Source organism: Cydia pomonella, chromosome 13, assembly GCF_033807575.1.
Source record: "Cydia pomonella isolate Wapato2018A chromosome 13, ilCydPomo1, whole genome shotgun sequence".
NCBI classification, from domain to species: domain Eukaryota; kingdom Metazoa; phylum Arthropoda; class Insecta; order Lepidoptera; family Tortricidae; genus Cydia; species Cydia pomonella.
The window spans coordinates 9951119-9969797 of record NC_084715.1 but is presented as its reverse complement, the minus strand read 5'-3'; the positions used below and the strand labels follow the sequence as shown (position 1 = coordinate 9969797).

Below are 18679 nucleotides of genomic sequence, written 5' to 3'. Positions count from 1 at the left end.
TGGCCACCTTGAGTGGCAACACTAGCGTGACGTCACTACCGGAACAGGCACCAACGCGCGCCGGCTAGCTGCTCTGCTTGTTCAGTACGCTTTGACTTTTCCCCAAGTACCGACGTGCGTTCGTTCGTAAAGCAAATATAAAAAGTGAACTATCAACGTTTAGCTCTACAAGTGAAAGACTAAGGTAAGTCTATTTCCCTTTCTTTTAGCAACCTACAAGTTAATTTCATTGATGCCCCGGACGGCGTACCGCCTCCGAAATCCATCAAATCACATTACGTTATTAAACGTATGCGAGCAGCGTGCATTACATCACCTGCTCCTGCTTTTTGAGTAAACGTGTGAAAACACGTTATACGCACCACAAAAGCAAAAACCAGGAACGAAAGGGATCATATATCCCTATATCTGACCCGTCGGCTCCTATCCGTTCTATACTGGACCCGTCCGACGGGCGGTCCAGCCGATCCGACGGATCGCTGTAAATGCTTGTCAGCTCCGCCCGTCGGCCCAACGGCTCGACGCTTCACGCGGACGTCCTCTCTAATCTAAGCCTAATTGAACCGACGGATCAACAGTTATGCTCCTTATTCATTGGCTGTAAAAATACACAGCAAGAACGTGGAAAATGTTCTGAATGCAGTCCACTGCATGATGAGACCACATCTTCGTAGCAGAGAAGAAACCGATAATTTCTTAAAAGGGCGCTCTCCGTTCCGAGCCTCAAAACGAGCTCCAAGCACTCCAACTCGATCCCCAATCAGAACGAAGAGATTGAGGAGCCCTGAGACCACAGAGAAGACACAGCACCAGGATTTTTATTATTATTTTATTATTATTTCATGGAATAAACTTATGATCTAGTACAGTTTCCTGCAAAACTGTTTACACAGTTTGACTGCAGGCGCGAGTCTCTGTTATAAGTTCTTACGTACATAGTCAACGTAACATATTATTAATTAAAACTTACACCATGAATATAACTCTCTTCACTTGAGTGACATTTGCAGGCACAGGCATACAATTGTCACCCAAGTGTTTCCATTAGGTGCAGCTTTAGTGCTTTTTTAAATTTAATTTTATTGGGCTCAAGTCTGATATTTTCAGGCAGACTATTTAAAAAATACGGCAATCTTTTTCTTAATGTTCTATCTCCATAATAGTTGGTAACGCGGGGTATTTCATATTTTTGCACAGCCACTGATCTTGTATTATGTTTATGTTCTAATCGTGTCGAGATATGCACCTTATTGCTGTGGTTGTTAATAGCTAAGAGGTATTTGTGTTTTAGACTGACTGGGAGTATTTTACAAATTTTAAATAGTTTATTATAATTACCTTTACAGCTGTTTCTAGTTTTTTTACTGACAAGTAACTTTAAGAATCTAATTTGTATCGCTTCTACTTTATCTATGTACGATTTGAAAGTGAGACCATAGCAATCAAGGGCATAGCTTAACACGGAATCTACTATGGCAAAGTATAAGCATTTTAATATATTAATTGGTACTTTAAAACTAAGGTGGTAAAATCTTCCTAATAAAATTCTAAGTTTGCTACAGATATAATTTATATGTTGTTGCCAAGAAAATGCGGAATCTACTTTAACACCTAAATATGTAACACAATCTACTTTTTCTATTGGTCTACAATGGCAATGGTGTAAGTTATTATGAAGGCAAGTAAAACTGTGGGTATACATAGGGAGGGGCATTTCTGATGGACTTAAATATGGCGACTGTATAATTAGGAGCTTCGTTTTATCTGAATTCAATATAATCCCATTGTCATGAGACCACTTAACTACTGAATCTATATCTTGTTGAACTAGACGACAAGTTTCTATCATATTGGTTCCTGCGCGTAGGGTGCATAGATCGTCAGCAAACATGTGTGCGGAACAGTTTCGCAAAACTCCACATAAGCTATTTACATGCATTAGGTAACACACAGGGCCACATACGGAGCCCTGCGGTACTCCACAATGTACTAGTGTCTCATCACTTAGGTCGTCACCAATCTTAACGCGGTATGAACGTGACGTGAGATAGTCGCGAAACCATTCGTTTAGCGGCTGCCCCACACCACATTCGGCCATTCCATTTAAAAGGGTGTTTGTATCTAAAGTGTCGAATGCTTTTTTAAAATCATAGAATATTGCTACAACAATTTTTTTATCGTCTAAGTAAGTATTTATTTCATCAGTGAATTTGGACAAAAGAGTGGCAGTACTTTTATTTTTCTGGATCCCATCGCCGCTGCACTCGAGAAGCAAACGGAAATGTTCAGCGCCCTAATGCAAAAAATGTTGGCTGCCTCCAACAGCACTGCCGAGCGCCTAGTACAAGCTGTAAACGCTGTTAAAGAAAGAACCGATCGGATCCAAGTAAGCGACGACGTTCAAATGGCTGATCAGACTATTGCCGAAGCGGACTCGTCTCACTCAGATATAGACATAGGGTCAGACAATGAGAGCGAGGAGGGCCAAGAGGAACAAATAAGCCCATCAGCGCCAGTACCAATATGGAATTATAAGACAGAAGCTATCGCTGGTCTTTGTGTTGACACGATCACTACCGAAGCTGAACCTTCTGTCCCAGCGGCAGATGGAGACATGGTGGCAAAAGGGGCTAAATGCCAGCGTCTTGGCTCTGACACATGAAATAATCTGCGTTACAAAGATGCAGAAAAAACGCTACATGGGACTCCAGTTTTCACTGCACTTAAAATCAACCCTCAACTAAGCGAAATCACGCCAAGATGGTGCGACCCAGATATACTCCTGAAAATCGATAAAACCCTAGGAGTGCTCACACATGCTTTTCTGTTGGAGAGACGAGCCTTAGAGGATGGTCTTCAACATATAGCAAGAGAGGTGAATAACTGGTTATCAAATCAATACACCAGAATGTGCTCTCAAAAGAGTGCGGGTACAGGCTTATCTCCGACCAGGCGCTACAATACGTCTGGGGCCGGCGCTCCGAAGTAATATCGGCCAAAAGAGCGTTCTACTCGTCGTCAGATATGGCTTGTGACACTATCATGCAGAACATCCCGCCTTCTAAGACACACTTGTTTGACGAAGTAATGGTTTCAGAAGCTTTCAAGCAATATTGCGGATATGAGAAGTTTTTTCCCCCGAAGAAACCTGAGTTCAAAAACAAAATGTAGAACAAAACTCCCAACGCTCCCAACTTCAATAGGATAAGACAACCTCGACAAGCCCAAGGGCCAGCCAAATCCTCTAGCCATCAAAAGAATCGTGCCAAGGACGCTCACAGCTCGAAGAAAAACTCCAGAAAGCGCCCCACGCGAGCTGCGCATAGTAAAAAATATTGACAGTCAGTTTCGAGCCGGGGTACTACGTCTAAGGGTAAATCAGTGGAGAAAATTGGGAGCAAATCAAACTGTTCTAAACATAATAAAAGGATACAGAATCCCCTTTATCAAATAACCACCTTTAATGTGCCTATCCAAGAAAAACATCAAATCGCTGGAAACGACGCCCAGCCTTGCTATGGACTCGAAAATTCGGGGTCTACAAACAATTGGGGCGATAGAGCCAGCATCGGCTCCAACAGGGTCCCTGTCCCCTTTATTCCTGAAAAAGAAACCGGATGGCACCTTTCGGCAGATTTTAAATTTGAAAAACCTAAACAAATTTTTAAAACCAAGAAAGTTCAGGCTTATAAACTCCCAAAAACTTCAGAACTTCTTACAACCACAGGATTACCTACTGAAAATAGATATTTCAAAGGCGTACTTTCATGTGCCCATAATAAAGAAGCACAGGAGATGCTTGATGCTAAAGTTGGGAAAAAGCCTCCTCCAAATGACATGTCTGCCCTTCGGTTTAGCAACTGCACCTCAAGTCTTCTCCAAACTAACCAACTGGGTAGCAAGTATCCTAAGAAGCGAAGGAATCCGCGTGGTTGTGTACCTCGACGATTTCCTTATAGCTGGGCAGAGCCCGTCACTGCTAACAAACCAAGGAATCCATGCCTGTCAAATACTAAAGTACCTCGGATGGCAACTGAACTCCGGAAAGACCAGCCATATTCCATGTCAAAAACAAGAATACCTTGGGATTATCTGGGACACGCAAGCGGACGTAAAGAGTATAAACCACAAGAAAAACTTGCTTACGAGGAAACAGCTGTCTGAAATACTGGTGGAACAAAAATGCACCTGGCTAGAAGCAAAACGTCTGCTAGGACGTCTAACTTTTGCGTCCTTTGTTGTTCCTTACGGGCGGCTACATAGTCGATACCTCCAGAGAGACAACAACAGAATAAGAAGATTCCCGACAAGCAAAAAATATGGTCTGTCTCCGGAGACTCTATCCGATTGCACGTGGTGACTAGAACACCTGTCCGACAACTCCTCCATCTTTCCAAAACCAACGACAATTTTTATATCAACAGACGCATCGGACTGGTGATGGGGTGCATCCATAAATGGCAGACACCAAAAAGGGCCGTGGAAGTGGAACAACCAGCAAAAAACGTGGCACTGTAACAAGAAGGAATTGTGGACGGTATTCATAGTCCTAAAGAAAAACAGGAAAATAGTACAAGGACAAACGTGCCTTCTACAATCAGACAACCAAACTGTTGTAGCCTATCTGTAGAAAATGGGGAACACCGCAGATCGATCTCTTTGCGTCAGCTCAGTCGAAGGTTATACCGAGTACGTAACCGAGGTATAGTGTACGTAACCGAGGACATACGAGATCGAAATACATTATTCGTAGACGCCTTCTCCAGGCACTGGAACTGGAATCTTGCATGGATATTCCACCCGCCATGCCTAATGCCAAGAGTACTTTGTCACCTGAACGAAGCTCGAGGAATATACTTAATTGCCTGTCCCAGGTGGCACAAAGTACATTGGAGAGCCGACCTCAAATCTCGCACAACAGCAGCTCCGTTCACGATTCGAGATTTGCAGATGAATTTGATGGATCGCAGAACCAACCAGCCACCCCCCGAAGTGAGAGACCTAGAATTGGAAGTCTGGAGGGTACGGGGTGGGCCTCCGAAATAAATACCAGGCCACAAGAGTACAAAGACCTTCTTGAAAATTCCTGGCGAAAAACCTCTTTACGAACTTACCATTCAGCATGGATCAGATGGAAAAAATTGGCAGTTGAAAATTCCTGTTCCATCAATGACCCGTCTCCAGAAAAAGTGGCAGAATATCTATACTTTCTTCATCATAGAGAACATCTAGCCGCTGCAACAATATTAGTGCATAAATCAGTGATTTGCACCTTTGCCAAACCATCAAGGTCAGAATTAATCTCCTGTCATCCACTAGTGAGAAACATACTTAAGGGCATATCAATATCTAAGCCTAAGGTTAAGAAACCTATCTGGAATTTGGATGACATTTTAGATGGCCTGAATAAAAGTACAGTAGATGAGGACAGCTTGTGTCAAGTATCCAGACATACGGCTTTGCTGTTGCTTCTGCATTCAGGCAGACGTATTCACGACTTGACGCTATTAGATATATCACCTAGCAACTGCCAAATTAACGTCGATTCCGTCATCCTTCAACCGAGGTTTGGATCGAAAACTGACTGCACAAAATTTCGTCAAACCGGATGGGCCCTCAAGGCCATTCATATCAAAAATCTTAATTCAGTATACTAGATTAAAAAACTATTAGAGATATCGTTGCCTCTGCGAAACGCTAGGCAATATTTGAACAGTCTGTTTATCACAACTAGAGGCAGGGTGCGAGAAGCCAGTAGATGCGTGATCGCCGGTTGGATAAAAAAATACTTCAAAGAACTTCACATAAATGCTCCGCCTGGCTCCACCCGTGCTGCAGTTGCGAGTGACAACTACTCTCTGAGCGGCGTAGACATAGAATATGTCCTGTCTAAAGGAAATTGGAGATCGCAAAAAACAATTTTTAGATATTACTATAGGCAAATCAGCCGACCACGTATGATTAATACTGACAGACCTTCCAATCATTTCAATACGGTCTAGTCTATTGTAAGAGATAACTTGAGTTTACCCTTTAATTACTTGAAATAAGTGTAAATAAAGTGATTTCTAACAATGCTCTATGAGTTATTAAAATAATCACGATACTATTCACAGTACACCTATCGAAAAATGCCGGCAGAAACCAAACACATCTCGAGGTGGGTCAAGCGGAGGCTCGGACCTCTAAATATGACCGTTGTTCCCCCGAAAGGGATAACAATGAATATTTCGAGTCCAGCCGAAAGCATGACCCACCCAAGTTTAAATGCCTTGCCGGCATATAAAGGTACTGAACAAGCAGCTAGCCGGCGCGTGTTGGTGCCTGTTCTGGTAGTGACGTCACGCCAGTGTTGCCACTCAAGGTGGCCAAAAGTAGGTTGTAGGGAGTTTGTAGGACGATTTACTTGGGGAAAAGCCGATCGTAATCTCGAGGTGGGTCAAGCTTCGGCTGGACTCGAAATATTCGATATTATACCTTTCGGGGGAAAAACGGTTATATTTTACCTGAGATGTATATACTCGAGCCACCAAAGACGAAGCAAGAAGTTGAAAATAAAGGTTTTATAAAATACCTTTTTCCTACCTGCACGGCGCATATCTTATCTACACAACCCCCTAATAAGTCGTTCATGGGATCACAAATCGCTGGAATCAGTTGTCAGTGGGACCAGTTATCGTAGTTGTCGTGGGGCAAAATTCCTGGGATCAGTTGACATGGAACCTGTTGTAAGTAGTTCTTGTGATTAAAATAAAGATGTATTAAAATTTTACCCAACTCATTGTTAATTTTAGGCCCCATATCGCTGCGAAAATCCATGGTATTATTATGGATTTGAACTCTGCGAGCTCAATCATACTAATGTAAAATAAATTAATAGTTTAAAAGACACTAGAAAAACACGCTTTTATAAATGCACGTAAAAACCAAGCCAGTGGCTATCTTCCAGCTTCATCATCAGACCTTGAAACCTAATCGTGGTCAAAGTTCATTACAAGACTTTTCTAGCAAATCCAAACACAGCTATGATACGATGTTCCATCATGAAGTTCCAGTTCATATCTTCCGGCTCCATCATCAGATCAGTTTGACAGTACCATACTATTGTATTGTCATCAGAACTACATACAGCTGTCCTTCCCAGCTGTGTAATATCCTTGGAAGATGGTTAAATTAGTTACTTTAGATTCCATTACATAGTTACATATTGGGAGCGTGCACGACTGTCACGCAACCTAGTGTCCGCAATTCTAGGGGAAAACGTCAATTCACTACATCTTATAAAACTACTCCAAAACTAAAAACTACTGAACGGATTTTCATACGACTTTCATCTATCAATAGAGTGATTCTTGAGGAAGGCTTAAGTATATAACTTGTTAAGGTTTTGTGTAAATTGTTTGAAATATAACGATGTTGTCGGAAAAAATCACGCTGGCTAAGAGCTTTAATCGAAAACGCTGCCTAATCCGTTTGAGCTATAACAACACAATGTATGGTGGGGTTGTTTCTTATTCATAGGTCTACAAAAAAGTCCGCGATGTGAAATGTCTATCTTTTAAGGATAACTTACTATATCCATTCTTAACTTCTAGAAAAAGATCACGTAATATGTGGCATTTGCAAAGCTATTTACATGGATACATTATTAACAATTATCAAAATAAATACGTTAGTTATATTAAGCATTTCATACAGATTACAATGGTCCCTTACACCATACAATTTAAATGAATATTTCAGAAGTAATCGTAAATCAAAGTTTCATTTCGAGCCATATAATCGTACGAAATGTTAAAGACGCTATCCGCAGTTAGTTCAAATTTTTACCACCTTATGCGCTGGGATCGCTTTACTTACCCCCACCACGCACTTCGCACGGTCCCAATAGGTCGACCTAATAATAAAAGCGTGTTAATTAGACATTTGCGAATAAATTAAACTAATTAAAAATTAAACTTTTGTATTTAGGGCTAAATAAAACACCAGGTCAAAACGACCTCATCGAGATTTCATTTCATTGGGATTGATAGGTGTAGTTTAAAAGAAGTCATGAGTGTCATGACCTTAGATAGCAGCTTATCACTGCTTGCTCTTCGAGGTATACAAACATTAAGTATTATTTATTTATTTATTCAGGCCATTACATAAACGTTATCTAAACTTATTTAATGAGTATCGTTAAACCAGCAAGGTTTCTGTCGATACTCCATTCCGTAGGAGATTTTATACAAAAAAGAATCGTCTTATAACAAAAACATAACAAACTGTTCAATTAATTAACTGTGCTACTTTTGGCCGCCTTCTCAATATGTTAATCTGAATAGGCGTGGCATTAATGTTAGGCCACGAATAGAATTTGTAGACTGCGAACCACGAACAGATTCGATGACCAATTGCCTCCCGGGCGAAAACTCGTACAGTGGTTAATGGCTTTGTATGAGGAACCCTCGTGGACGTCAGCTGCCGCTCCGTTGGTGGGTTGAGGAATGGCAGCCACCGAAACACGTAAAATAAATTGTCATCGCCTCCTGTTTAATACTTTGTCAGATGATAGTTCAGATGCTATTGTTAATTAAGAAAATCGTCAGCCGGTTATAACGCGGTGGTAAGAACGTCAGCTGGTCGCATGAACATGTAAAAAATAGCGCTTTACCTTTTTATTATAATAGCAATAACAAATCATGAAACTTTGTATATTATAACATTTCATCAGGTGAAACGGATTACGCGATTTACACATTACGCATACTTTGCAGAAATAAGGTGGTAAGGCGCGTATTTTTTACTTGTTCATTTTACAGCTGACGGTCTTTCCACCGCGATACAACCAGCTGACGGTTTTATTTTATTTAAAACAGCATCTAAACGATCATCTGACAAAGTATCAGCAGGCGATGACCGTCGAAATATGCTCCTGGCCCGCGGTCTATTAGTCTATTAGTTAATAAATATTATAAGTATCGGCTGGCAATTCTATTGCTTTGCGGCGAGCTTGAGAATCTTAATGAATCGAGTATGAGGCTGAAATTCGCAGGCCTGATGTATTAAATCGACAACTGATTACGGTTTGAGAGGAGTTTAAATAATAACTTGACATTGGGTTAATTAGGTTAATTATAATTAGATAAGCAATAATGAGCCAAAACAGTTTGAGATCATAATTATAGACAATAAATAAGCATGATTTTCTTGGAAACCCCAAATAAATCACCACTTAGTAAAGTAATTTTGAATTTAACTTAGTCAGCGGAATTGAGTACCTGATCCCAATTCTGGTTTGCCTGCATCAACATAACATGCTCTAAAACCCTATAGGAAAACTGGCATTTGAGTCTCGCTGGCAAAGCTCGGAATTGGTTTACGAAATACCGGTTTATTTCGGTTTTCCTCAGAACTTTTATAAGAACGCGAACATTTTAAGATTTTTATTGTAACCTAAAAACCTGTTTATTCAACGAGCGACGAAACGGCTGACCGGCTTGGTGGTCTGCCACGTAAACATAGACACTCACATAGGAGGAAACCGGTTTTACTGCTCTAAACCGGTTAATTTGACAAGGACTGTTCTCATAAAAAACGGTTTAGAAATTTAACCGGTTTCCGAGCCTTCTGACTTTTAGCACCGTCTGTTTTTTCTTCGTTGAACTGAGTCACGGTTCACCATCACTACGGCATTATCAATGGCGGTTTAAGTCCCCGTTCTAATGAGCTCTGGCGAAGAATGAAAGGCGATGTGCCCCGGTTGAGGCCTGTTATCGTCCGCGGCGACCTTCTTCAGCTCCGCTTCCGCTCTCGGTCTTTATATAAAAAAAAAACTAGTAGGGTCTGCGTGTTGCAACTTTTTTATTTCTTTTTAAGTACTTTTATCTTGATGTTCCTTCAATTAACATCTCCAATAACTCAAAAGTTTTTTTTTTATAAAATGTATTTAAAGTCATCACCGTCTACCAGAAAAATCTGAACCTTTTTTTTGCGCTGAAAATTATCTGTCTTTTCCATATTGTTGTTCAACTGATGAAAAAATATGCAATTTTAAAATATTTCAATACATTATTTATTTATTTTTATTACGAAAAGGTAAGCATTTGACCACAATCTCACCTGATGGAAAGTGCCGATGTAGTCTAGGATGGAAGATGCTTACCTAAAAGATGTCTATTCACTCTCGATTTAAAAAGGTCCAAGTTATAGTGGACTGGGAATAGATTTGCAGGAAGTGAATTCCACTCCTTAGCCGTTCGCATGATAAAGCTGGATGCGTAGCGTTTAGTGCGAATCAGTGCTAAAGTAACGACGTAAGGGTGAAACGCAAGTCCGAAACATTTAAATACATTTTAAAATATTTAAAATTTTGTCACGCATATTCGTCATCACCGTCATGGTAATGTCAATGTGAGCTTATCTCCGTGTATGAACAACATATTTTTTAAGAAAAAAAAACCGACTTCAATAGGGGAGACCGGTGAAAGAACGATTATTATTGATTTTAGATTTCTTACAATGAAATTAAAAAGACAGCGTCCTACGCCTAATTATGTAGAAAAGGAGGTAACATGTTTTTTTTTTGCCACTGCACCCACCTTGACACATTTCAGATTTGCCCTATGGTTGACTGGTAAGATACCCGCAATAGGATATTCGACTGTATTTAAGATAAATTATTTAACACCCATGAAATAAAGCACCAGATAATTATTAAAAAAAACTAAATAGGATAGAAATATAAAAATGTGCCTTGAAACCTAACTGCTTGGCAAAGAGAACAAATTGCTAAACGTGAACTATTGAAGAGTTCCGTTCTGTTCATCATCAGCAGTTCCACTTCATCAAATGTCACTTCTACAAATGTAAACACTTGATTTGTTAATGAAAATACTAAGATCACTATATATATGCCTTTAACATTTGAGGAGTTCACTCAAGTCCTCATGGACCCCATCGTCAGAACTCGAACTTGACAAAAAATTGTCTTGAAAATCTAATTTGCTTAACAAACACAGCGAAGAGGACAAATCGCCAAACGTGTACTATGCGTCGTTGAAGAGTACCATTCTGATCATCATCAGCAGTTCCACTTCATCAAATGTCACTTTTTTAAATGTAAATGCTTTATTAGTTAAAGAAAATACAAAAACTACTATATGTATGCCTTTCATATTTGAAGAGTTCACTCGATTCCTCATGGACCCCAACATCAGAACTCGAACCTGACAAAAATTTGTCTTGAAAATCTAATTTACTTAACAAACACAGCGAAGAGGAGAAATCGCCAAATGTGTACTATGCGTCGTTGAAGAGTTCCATTCTTCCATTCTGATCATCATCAGCAGTTCCACTTCATCAAATATCACATGTTTAAATGTAAATGCTTGATTTGTCAAAGAAAATACAAAAATCACTATATGTATGCCTTTCATATTTGAAGAATTCCCTAGATTCCTCATGGACCCCATCGTCAGAACTCGCACTTCAAAAATTTGTTTTGAAAATTTAATTTACTTAACAAACACAGCGAAGAGGAGAAATCGCCAAACGTGTACTATGCATCGTTGAAGAGTTCCTTTCTGATCATCATCAGCAGTTCCACTTCAACAAATGTCACTTTTTTAAATGTAAATGCTTGATTTGTTACAGAAAATACAAAAATCACTTTAAGTTTGCCTTTCACATTTGAAGAGCTCCCTCGATTCCTCATGGATCCCATCATCTAAACTGAGTTTTGACAAAAACGGGACCAATCTGTATATATATATCAATTCAAACAAAAAAATAATTTTCAAAATCGGTTCAGAAATGACGGAGTTATGGAGTAACAAACATTTAAAAAAAACGTACAACCGAATTGATAACCTCCTCTTTTGAAATCTTGAAGTCGGTTAAATATACCGCTAAAATTCCCTGCCCTATTTTTCACTATAGTATAAAATGCAACAAGTGATTTCACTTCATATTCTCATGATTTAATCGTGAGAAATGTTACCAAAAATATTGTAAAACGTACTTTGACTAGTTTGTCACAACAGACCATGATCGCCGTCATGCGTTGGTTTAAAGAAGTTACGAAAGATATAAGAAATAATTACTGAAATGAATAGAAAATTATATGAAGTTTGACATAGACATTAAATATTATTATTCATGTTCTAATTACTGAAATGAATAGAAAATTACATGAAGTTTGACATAAGACATTAACTATTATTATTCATGTTCTAGAAATAAAGACACTAAACTCTAAAATCGTCATCACCGGGAAAAAATGGCGACCGGTGATGAGTGATGACGGTTCTTAGAAACTTTTCTGGTTATTTTGCTATAATTCATTATGAGATTAACCTGTATGTTAGAAAAACGTTATCTTTGTCTGCTAATACTATATAATGTCTTCCTTATGAATGTAGAAAAAAAGTAACAATTTCTTTCACACTAGAGGTTTGTTAGGTTTTAAATAACATTATAACTAAGTCGGAAAAATTTCCCTTAGGTCGCGTGGTCCGATCGACTAGTCCGATCAATCGGAATACGAAGTTTTTTTTTTTCCTGTTGGCTCGATTGATCGGACTATAAAGACTTAGAAAATCCTGTCAGTCCTACTATCGGTGTAATTGGATTTTAAAAGTTCGTCTAGTTCGATCGATCGAACCACGAGACCTTGAAAAATCCTCTTAATCCGATCACACAATTTTTATTTTTCCTGTTTGTCCGACCGGTACTTTCATGGTTACTTTTGTAATCTACCAACATCTCAAAAGTGTTTTCTCACTTTAATTAGCCATACACGAACGGTTTTGCCCGTCGGATCGGGCACATCCGTGGCTATATCTCACCACACACCGACGGATTTGCCTGCGGACGGGTGCCCGGCGGGCAGATCCGTATCTATATTTCTCGACACACACGCACGGATGTGCCCGCTGGCGGTACATCTGGCGGGCTGATCCGACGGGCAAAACCGTCCGTGTATGGCTAGCTTTTCGACGCGGAATTATCTACGGTTATTATTAGTCTACGGTTACGTCCGATCAGTCGATGCAACAGGAAAAAAAACGTCCTCGTGGTTCGATCGATCGAACTAGACGAACTTTTAAAATCCCATTACACCGATAGTAGGACTGACAGGATTTTCTAAGTCTTTATAGTCCGATCAATCGAGCCAACAGGAAAAAAAAAACTTCGTATTCCGATTGATCGGACTAGTCGATCGGACCACGCGACCTAAGGGAAAAATTTAGGCCACTTAGAACATACAATATACTGTTTTATAAACGAATACATGTAAATCGTCAAACTTTCAGTCTGCAATTGCATGTTAGTCGTGTTAATATCATTCGGCCCAGGTTTTAAAGCCTATAAAAGATTGCATTTGTTGGAATATCTGTGTAGCCCTTAAGTAAGGCTTGTCAACTACATTGTCTATGACAAACGATATAACTAGTAGATCTGTATTATCTATGCTCTCTCTCTTTTGCTCTGACCGCCGCCGAGCACACATATCCACATGATGTGACTTATTTAATTGTGATTTAATTATGTGAATACATATTAAAAGATAATGTGAGTACTCGCAATACATTTATTATTTAAACGCCCATAACACTCGATCCCACCAACCAGATGCTGTTTTATTTTATTTTATTTCCTATCAACCGGAAGCTCAGAGGGAGCGAGTTCAGCTAGCCAGGAACAGTCGGAATCTTTTAACCGTTGCCCGGGGTGGACCGCGAGGAGGTAGATTCTGACCAATTACCACCCCCTATGATACGGTCAAGTGACAATTCGTCGCAGCGACAATAGGCTATGGTATTGGCTTACTATCGTGATGAATGTATATTTTTTGTCAATATTATATTAGTAGATGGATGTAATTAGGTACAGCAATTAATCAATTATATTATTGGGTAGTCACCGGACCTAAAAACGCAAATCCTTGTACAACCACCTAGGGGCTGTCACATGGAATACTCCAGTATCAATCTGGATAACAAAGCTCTTGAAGAAGTGCCGCGCTTCAGGTACTTAGGAAGCCAACTCCGCAATGACAATACCTTAGCGTCTGAAATACCATCACGCATAGCCAATGCAGCTGTTGCATTTGGCAAGCTCAGCAACCGTGTTTGGAGGTCGCACGATTTGAAGTTGTCCACAAAAATTATGGTTTACAAAGCTATCATCATACCCACTCTGCTTTATGCCTCAGAAACGTGGTGCAGCTATAAATCAGATATGAAAAAACTGGACACCTTCAACCTACGTTGTCTGCGCTCAATTCTACGTATAAAGTGGCAAGACAAGGTACCGAACACGGAAGTTTTACGTCGCGTCGGGATGCCTGGTATTGAAGCACTGATCATGAAGCATCAGCTAAGGTGGTGTGGCCATGTCGTGCGTATGGAGAATGAGAGACTGCCCAAAGCAATTCTTTACTCGGAGCTCTCTTGTGGAAAACGGAAGCAGGGGGGCCAATACCTGCGACATAAAGACGTTCTCAAACGCCACCTCGTCGCTTGCGGGATACCGACTGACTGCTGGGAGGGCATTGCATTGCAAAGATCGGAATGGCGTTCTAGTGTTCAAAAGAAAGTAGCTCAATTTGAGCAGCAGCGTCTGGAAGACCTAGATGCTAAGCGTCATATCCGCAAGACGCGACCTAAGCCCTCCTACACATACACCCGCAACTCGACTGGACAACTCCATTGCGCATCGTGTGACCGCATCTTCAAAACAAAGTTTGGTTTTGCGAGCCACATAAGGGCATTTCATAATCCGGACAAGAATTGTTGATGGAGTTGCCATTGCCGGATACGGCAAGGAAGGAGTATGTATGTATTTTGTAACTTATGACATGCATTAAAAGTAGGGATTTCGCAACTTGTAAAACACTCATTACATATATATATATATATATTACATATACATATATATATTTGACGACCGGTCTGGCCTAGTGGGTAGTGACCCTGCCTACGAAGTTGATGGTCCCGGGTTCAAATCCTGGTAAGGGCATTTATTCGTGTGATGAGCATGGATATTTGTTCCTGAGTCATGGGTGTTTTCTATGTATTTAAGTATTTATAAATATTTATGCCACCCATGCTAGCTACGCCACTGCTTCGGTGGTATAAGTAGTAAAACGCCAAATCAGAGGTTTATTTTGGATCACAGTCAAAACAATCTTAAGAGTATGAAAAAAATTGTTTTATTTCTCTTGAAAGCTACAAATCATCCTATTGTTATCTTAAACATACATCATTACGACTAATTGCGATTAATTTCGAGTTCAGAAGTTACAAAAATAAACACATCTTAGACGTTTCAGACTCCGCCCAAATCTTATGCTCGCAAATAGGTAGTTGATACTTGATAGACGATTCACCCGCTGTTCAATTCGACAACCAGTTTTTGCCGTTGCCGGCGGGCAAAAGTACGAAACAGGAATAGTACTCCAGTACTTGTTCATCAGCTCCTGGAAGTTTGTGCTGTTCAGCTGCTGGATCAGCTTGCTGTAGACGTCGAAGTTTTCGATGCTCTAGTCCACCTGGCAGACGCTCTTCCCGAATTGGAATCACGTGGTTGACACTGTGCCCAGGCCTAGGTAGGTCTTGTAAACCAGCGCGCAGCAGGGGTCCTTCGAGTTGATGCACTGGAGACAAAGAAATACGTTACACTCGATCCAGCACTTCAATCGGTTAGTCAATTCACTTACTGGCTTTCCCAACGGCAGGCAAGTGGTGAGCTTCTGCGGTTTGATAATTAGTGCCGCCTTGATGATGTACGGCGGCATCGCAAATACTGTGGCAGCCGCTGCAGTGGAAATCAGGATAACGTTTATGAACGCAAACATTTTTCTGGGTATCGTCTGTGGACAACGACAGCAATTCCTTATCACAAGTAAGGAAAATTGACAGCTTACATCCGACGTAAGGGTTAAAGTCTGTAAAGTCCAAAAGGAAAATGAATTCATGAAGCGATCGCCGCTTTTTATATGAAATTTTCCGTGGGGCTGGGGTAACAGAGATTTATGATTTTTTTTTATCAAAAAAATAACTCAAAGATGATAACAAACAAAAATAATAAGCGACGACGCGGAAATGCCGAAAAGTTAATTTGTGTTACTTCCACTTCAATGAGTATTCATTGCTACATTAATATTTAAATGAGCAATATAAGTTTTGGTTTAAAATTTTTTTGTTGATTCTGTTGGCCATTTTTCGGCTGTCAATTCGAATAACAAAGTCAACACTGCGAGAGATTACTTCGGCCATGTCGCAATTTCTAAATGTCAACTCAAAACGCAACGAATCATGATTGTCTATTTACATTTTGATGGTTTGCAACTTACAAGGCTCCACTGGAGTAACCGCCTGAAAAATAAGGGCTTGTTTTTTTTTTTAGGAAATCTCCTTACTGAACCTTTTGATTTTGACGCGGGTTTATTTTGGGGTACATAATTAATACATGACGAACACTTCAAACAAAACATTGATCCTACTGCTGTAGTGATAGCGATCTTTAGAGTTTATGAAATCAATAAAAACTTTTCAACAAAAAAATTTTACCGCCGAAAAAAACTAAAAGGCAATAAAAAAACCGGCACTAACACGAAACGAATCGACCAACAAAAAAAACAATAGCGCACTGAAAAGAAAAAAATAATAATTTTGTCTTCAATAACGCAGATTTGTGTGATTGATTTCAGAAGTATGTATATAGTTCATACTTTATAAAGATAAAAGATAAAGATAAAATTCCTTTATTGACAGAACTGTGTACATTTAAATGTTGTGGGTAAAATAAAGTAATTCAATTCAATTCAAGTGTATAGAAATAGATTATAATTGTAATTGTAGGGTAGGGGTATTCACTTGCGTTATTGAAGACAAAATTATTATTTTTTTCTTTTCAGTGCGCTATTGTTTTCGCCGTGTTAGTGCCGGTTTTTTATTGCCTTTTTTTTTCGGCGGTAATTTTTTTTATTTTTCAAATTTATATGGGACCAACGTCGGAGGATACCCTTTCCAATAAAAAAATAATTATCAAAATCGAACTACTCTGTAAAAAGTTATGCGTGGTCATAAATATATATATATATATATATAGCAGATACATATATACGCGTCGACTTGAGAACCTCCTCCGTTTTTTTCGTCGGAAAAAATAGATTATGTCGGTTTCCTGTTGCTGCTTGACAGGACTGTCCTCGATTTTTACGCACTGCCATCAACGTTGCGTGTGTATTCTTCTTTACACACGCAGCCATCCGTCTTGATCTAAAATACAAGATATAATGATTAGCGTCATGCTTTATTATCGAAATAATACGAAGATAGTGTGTAATTTTATTTTTTACATATAATAATTTCTACTGTATAACAGAGGACAGAAATTAGGTCGCCGCAATGAGGTTCGCAAAATACTTTATAGTTATAATGTTCATTTTCTCCGCAATCATCAAGGGGCAGCACGTCGCTCGGGCAGCTTTCGACCAGCCTCGTTGGTGTCACTCCGATATCTGTGGTAACATCGCAAAGAATTAGACTTGGAAATTCAATCCTTAGGTCGAAAAGTTTTAGAGGGTGAAAGGCCAGCACTAGCGACGTTATCTTCAACTATTTGAAATCCTTTGAGTCGTTTTTGTCTGAATTAACTAATGATAAGAAACTTGAAAAATTACAAACGCCCTAAAGCGATAGACACAATCAATACTCACATGAGATCCTGACCAGGGCTGCGAGGACAACCAATATCTTCCCGAACATGATTCTGGAGCTGCAGAACATTATTTTCAACTGGTGCGCATTTTATGGGGCGCCTTATCAGCGTATGGTATGAGGAAATCCTGTGAAACAAAGGCTTTGGTTTTCCCTATGGAATATTATCGGTAGGTATTGGTATGTATGACGCAAATGAGTTGCTTTGTTCGATTGTGAGCTATTTTCAGTCTTTGTTGCCGTCAGCGGAATGTCCTTTATCTCAAAATGAACACAAAAATGATTTCTCAACGTATAAAGGTCCCTTTTGGTTGCCAAAACTACTGCATGTAATTGTAATTAGTACTAATTGAGTGGTCCAATAATTTAGGACGTGACTAAACGAACGACAAACTGGACCGTACGGAGTTATATTCTTTGGTACGGAGTTTTCCATATGGCGTGTAGAAAACTTTTACTTTATATCCTCTTGTTTGGCGTACGGTTAGCCAGGCTCAATAATCAATCTTTATTCATTTATCTTTATTCTTTAATCAATCAATTTTTGAAGACCTATCAATACACGTATGGGTTTGATGAAAAAAAATTTTTTTTTTTAATTTTATGACGTATTAAAAAAAACTACTTACTAGATCTCGTTCAAACCAATTTTCGGTGGTAGTTTGCATGGCAATGTATATCATATATTTTTTTTAGATTTTTCATTCTGTTACCTATTTTAGAAGTTACGGGGGGGGGGACACATTTTACCACTTTGGAAGTGTCTCTCGCACAAACAATTCAGTTTAGAAAAAAAATGATATTAGAAACCTCAATATCCAAATCCATAGATACCCCACACGTATGGGTTTGATGAAAAAATATTTTTTGAATTTCAGTTCTAAGTATGGGAAACCCCCAAAATTTATTGTTTTTTTTTCTATTTTTGTGTAAAAATCCTAATGCGGTTCATAGAATACATCTACTTA

At 39.3% G+C, this 18679-nt stretch overlaps 1 protein-coding gene, 1 long non-coding RNA gene and 1 pseudogene across 2 annotated transcripts; 1 reads left to right on the top strand and 2 right to left on the bottom strand.

Annotated features, from left to right (window-relative positions):
* Positions 1-827: 827 nt before the first annotated feature.
* LOC133524171 (uncharacterized) lies at positions 828-2241 on the bottom strand. Its single transcript, XM_061860040.1, has one exon. The coding sequence runs from the start codon at positions 2096-2098 to the stop codon at positions 1028-1030; it is 1071 nt and encodes a 356-aa protein (XP_061716024.1). The 5' UTR covers positions 2099-2241; the 3' UTR covers positions 828-1027.
* An 8-nt stretch (positions 2242-2249) lies between these two features.
* LOC133524558 (uncharacterized) lies at positions 2250-3171 on the top strand (annotated as a pseudogene).
* Positions 3172-15180: 12009 nt separating this feature from the next.
* Positions 15181-18226, bottom strand: LOC133524174 (uncharacterized). Its single transcript, XR_009800338.1, has 2 exons — positions 17711-18226; positions 15181-17512 (listed from the first exon to the last, which is right to left on the bottom strand). It is a non-coding gene; the product is annotated as an uncharacterized LOC133524174 (long non-coding RNA).
* Between the last annotated feature and the right edge of the window lie 453 nt (positions 18227-18679).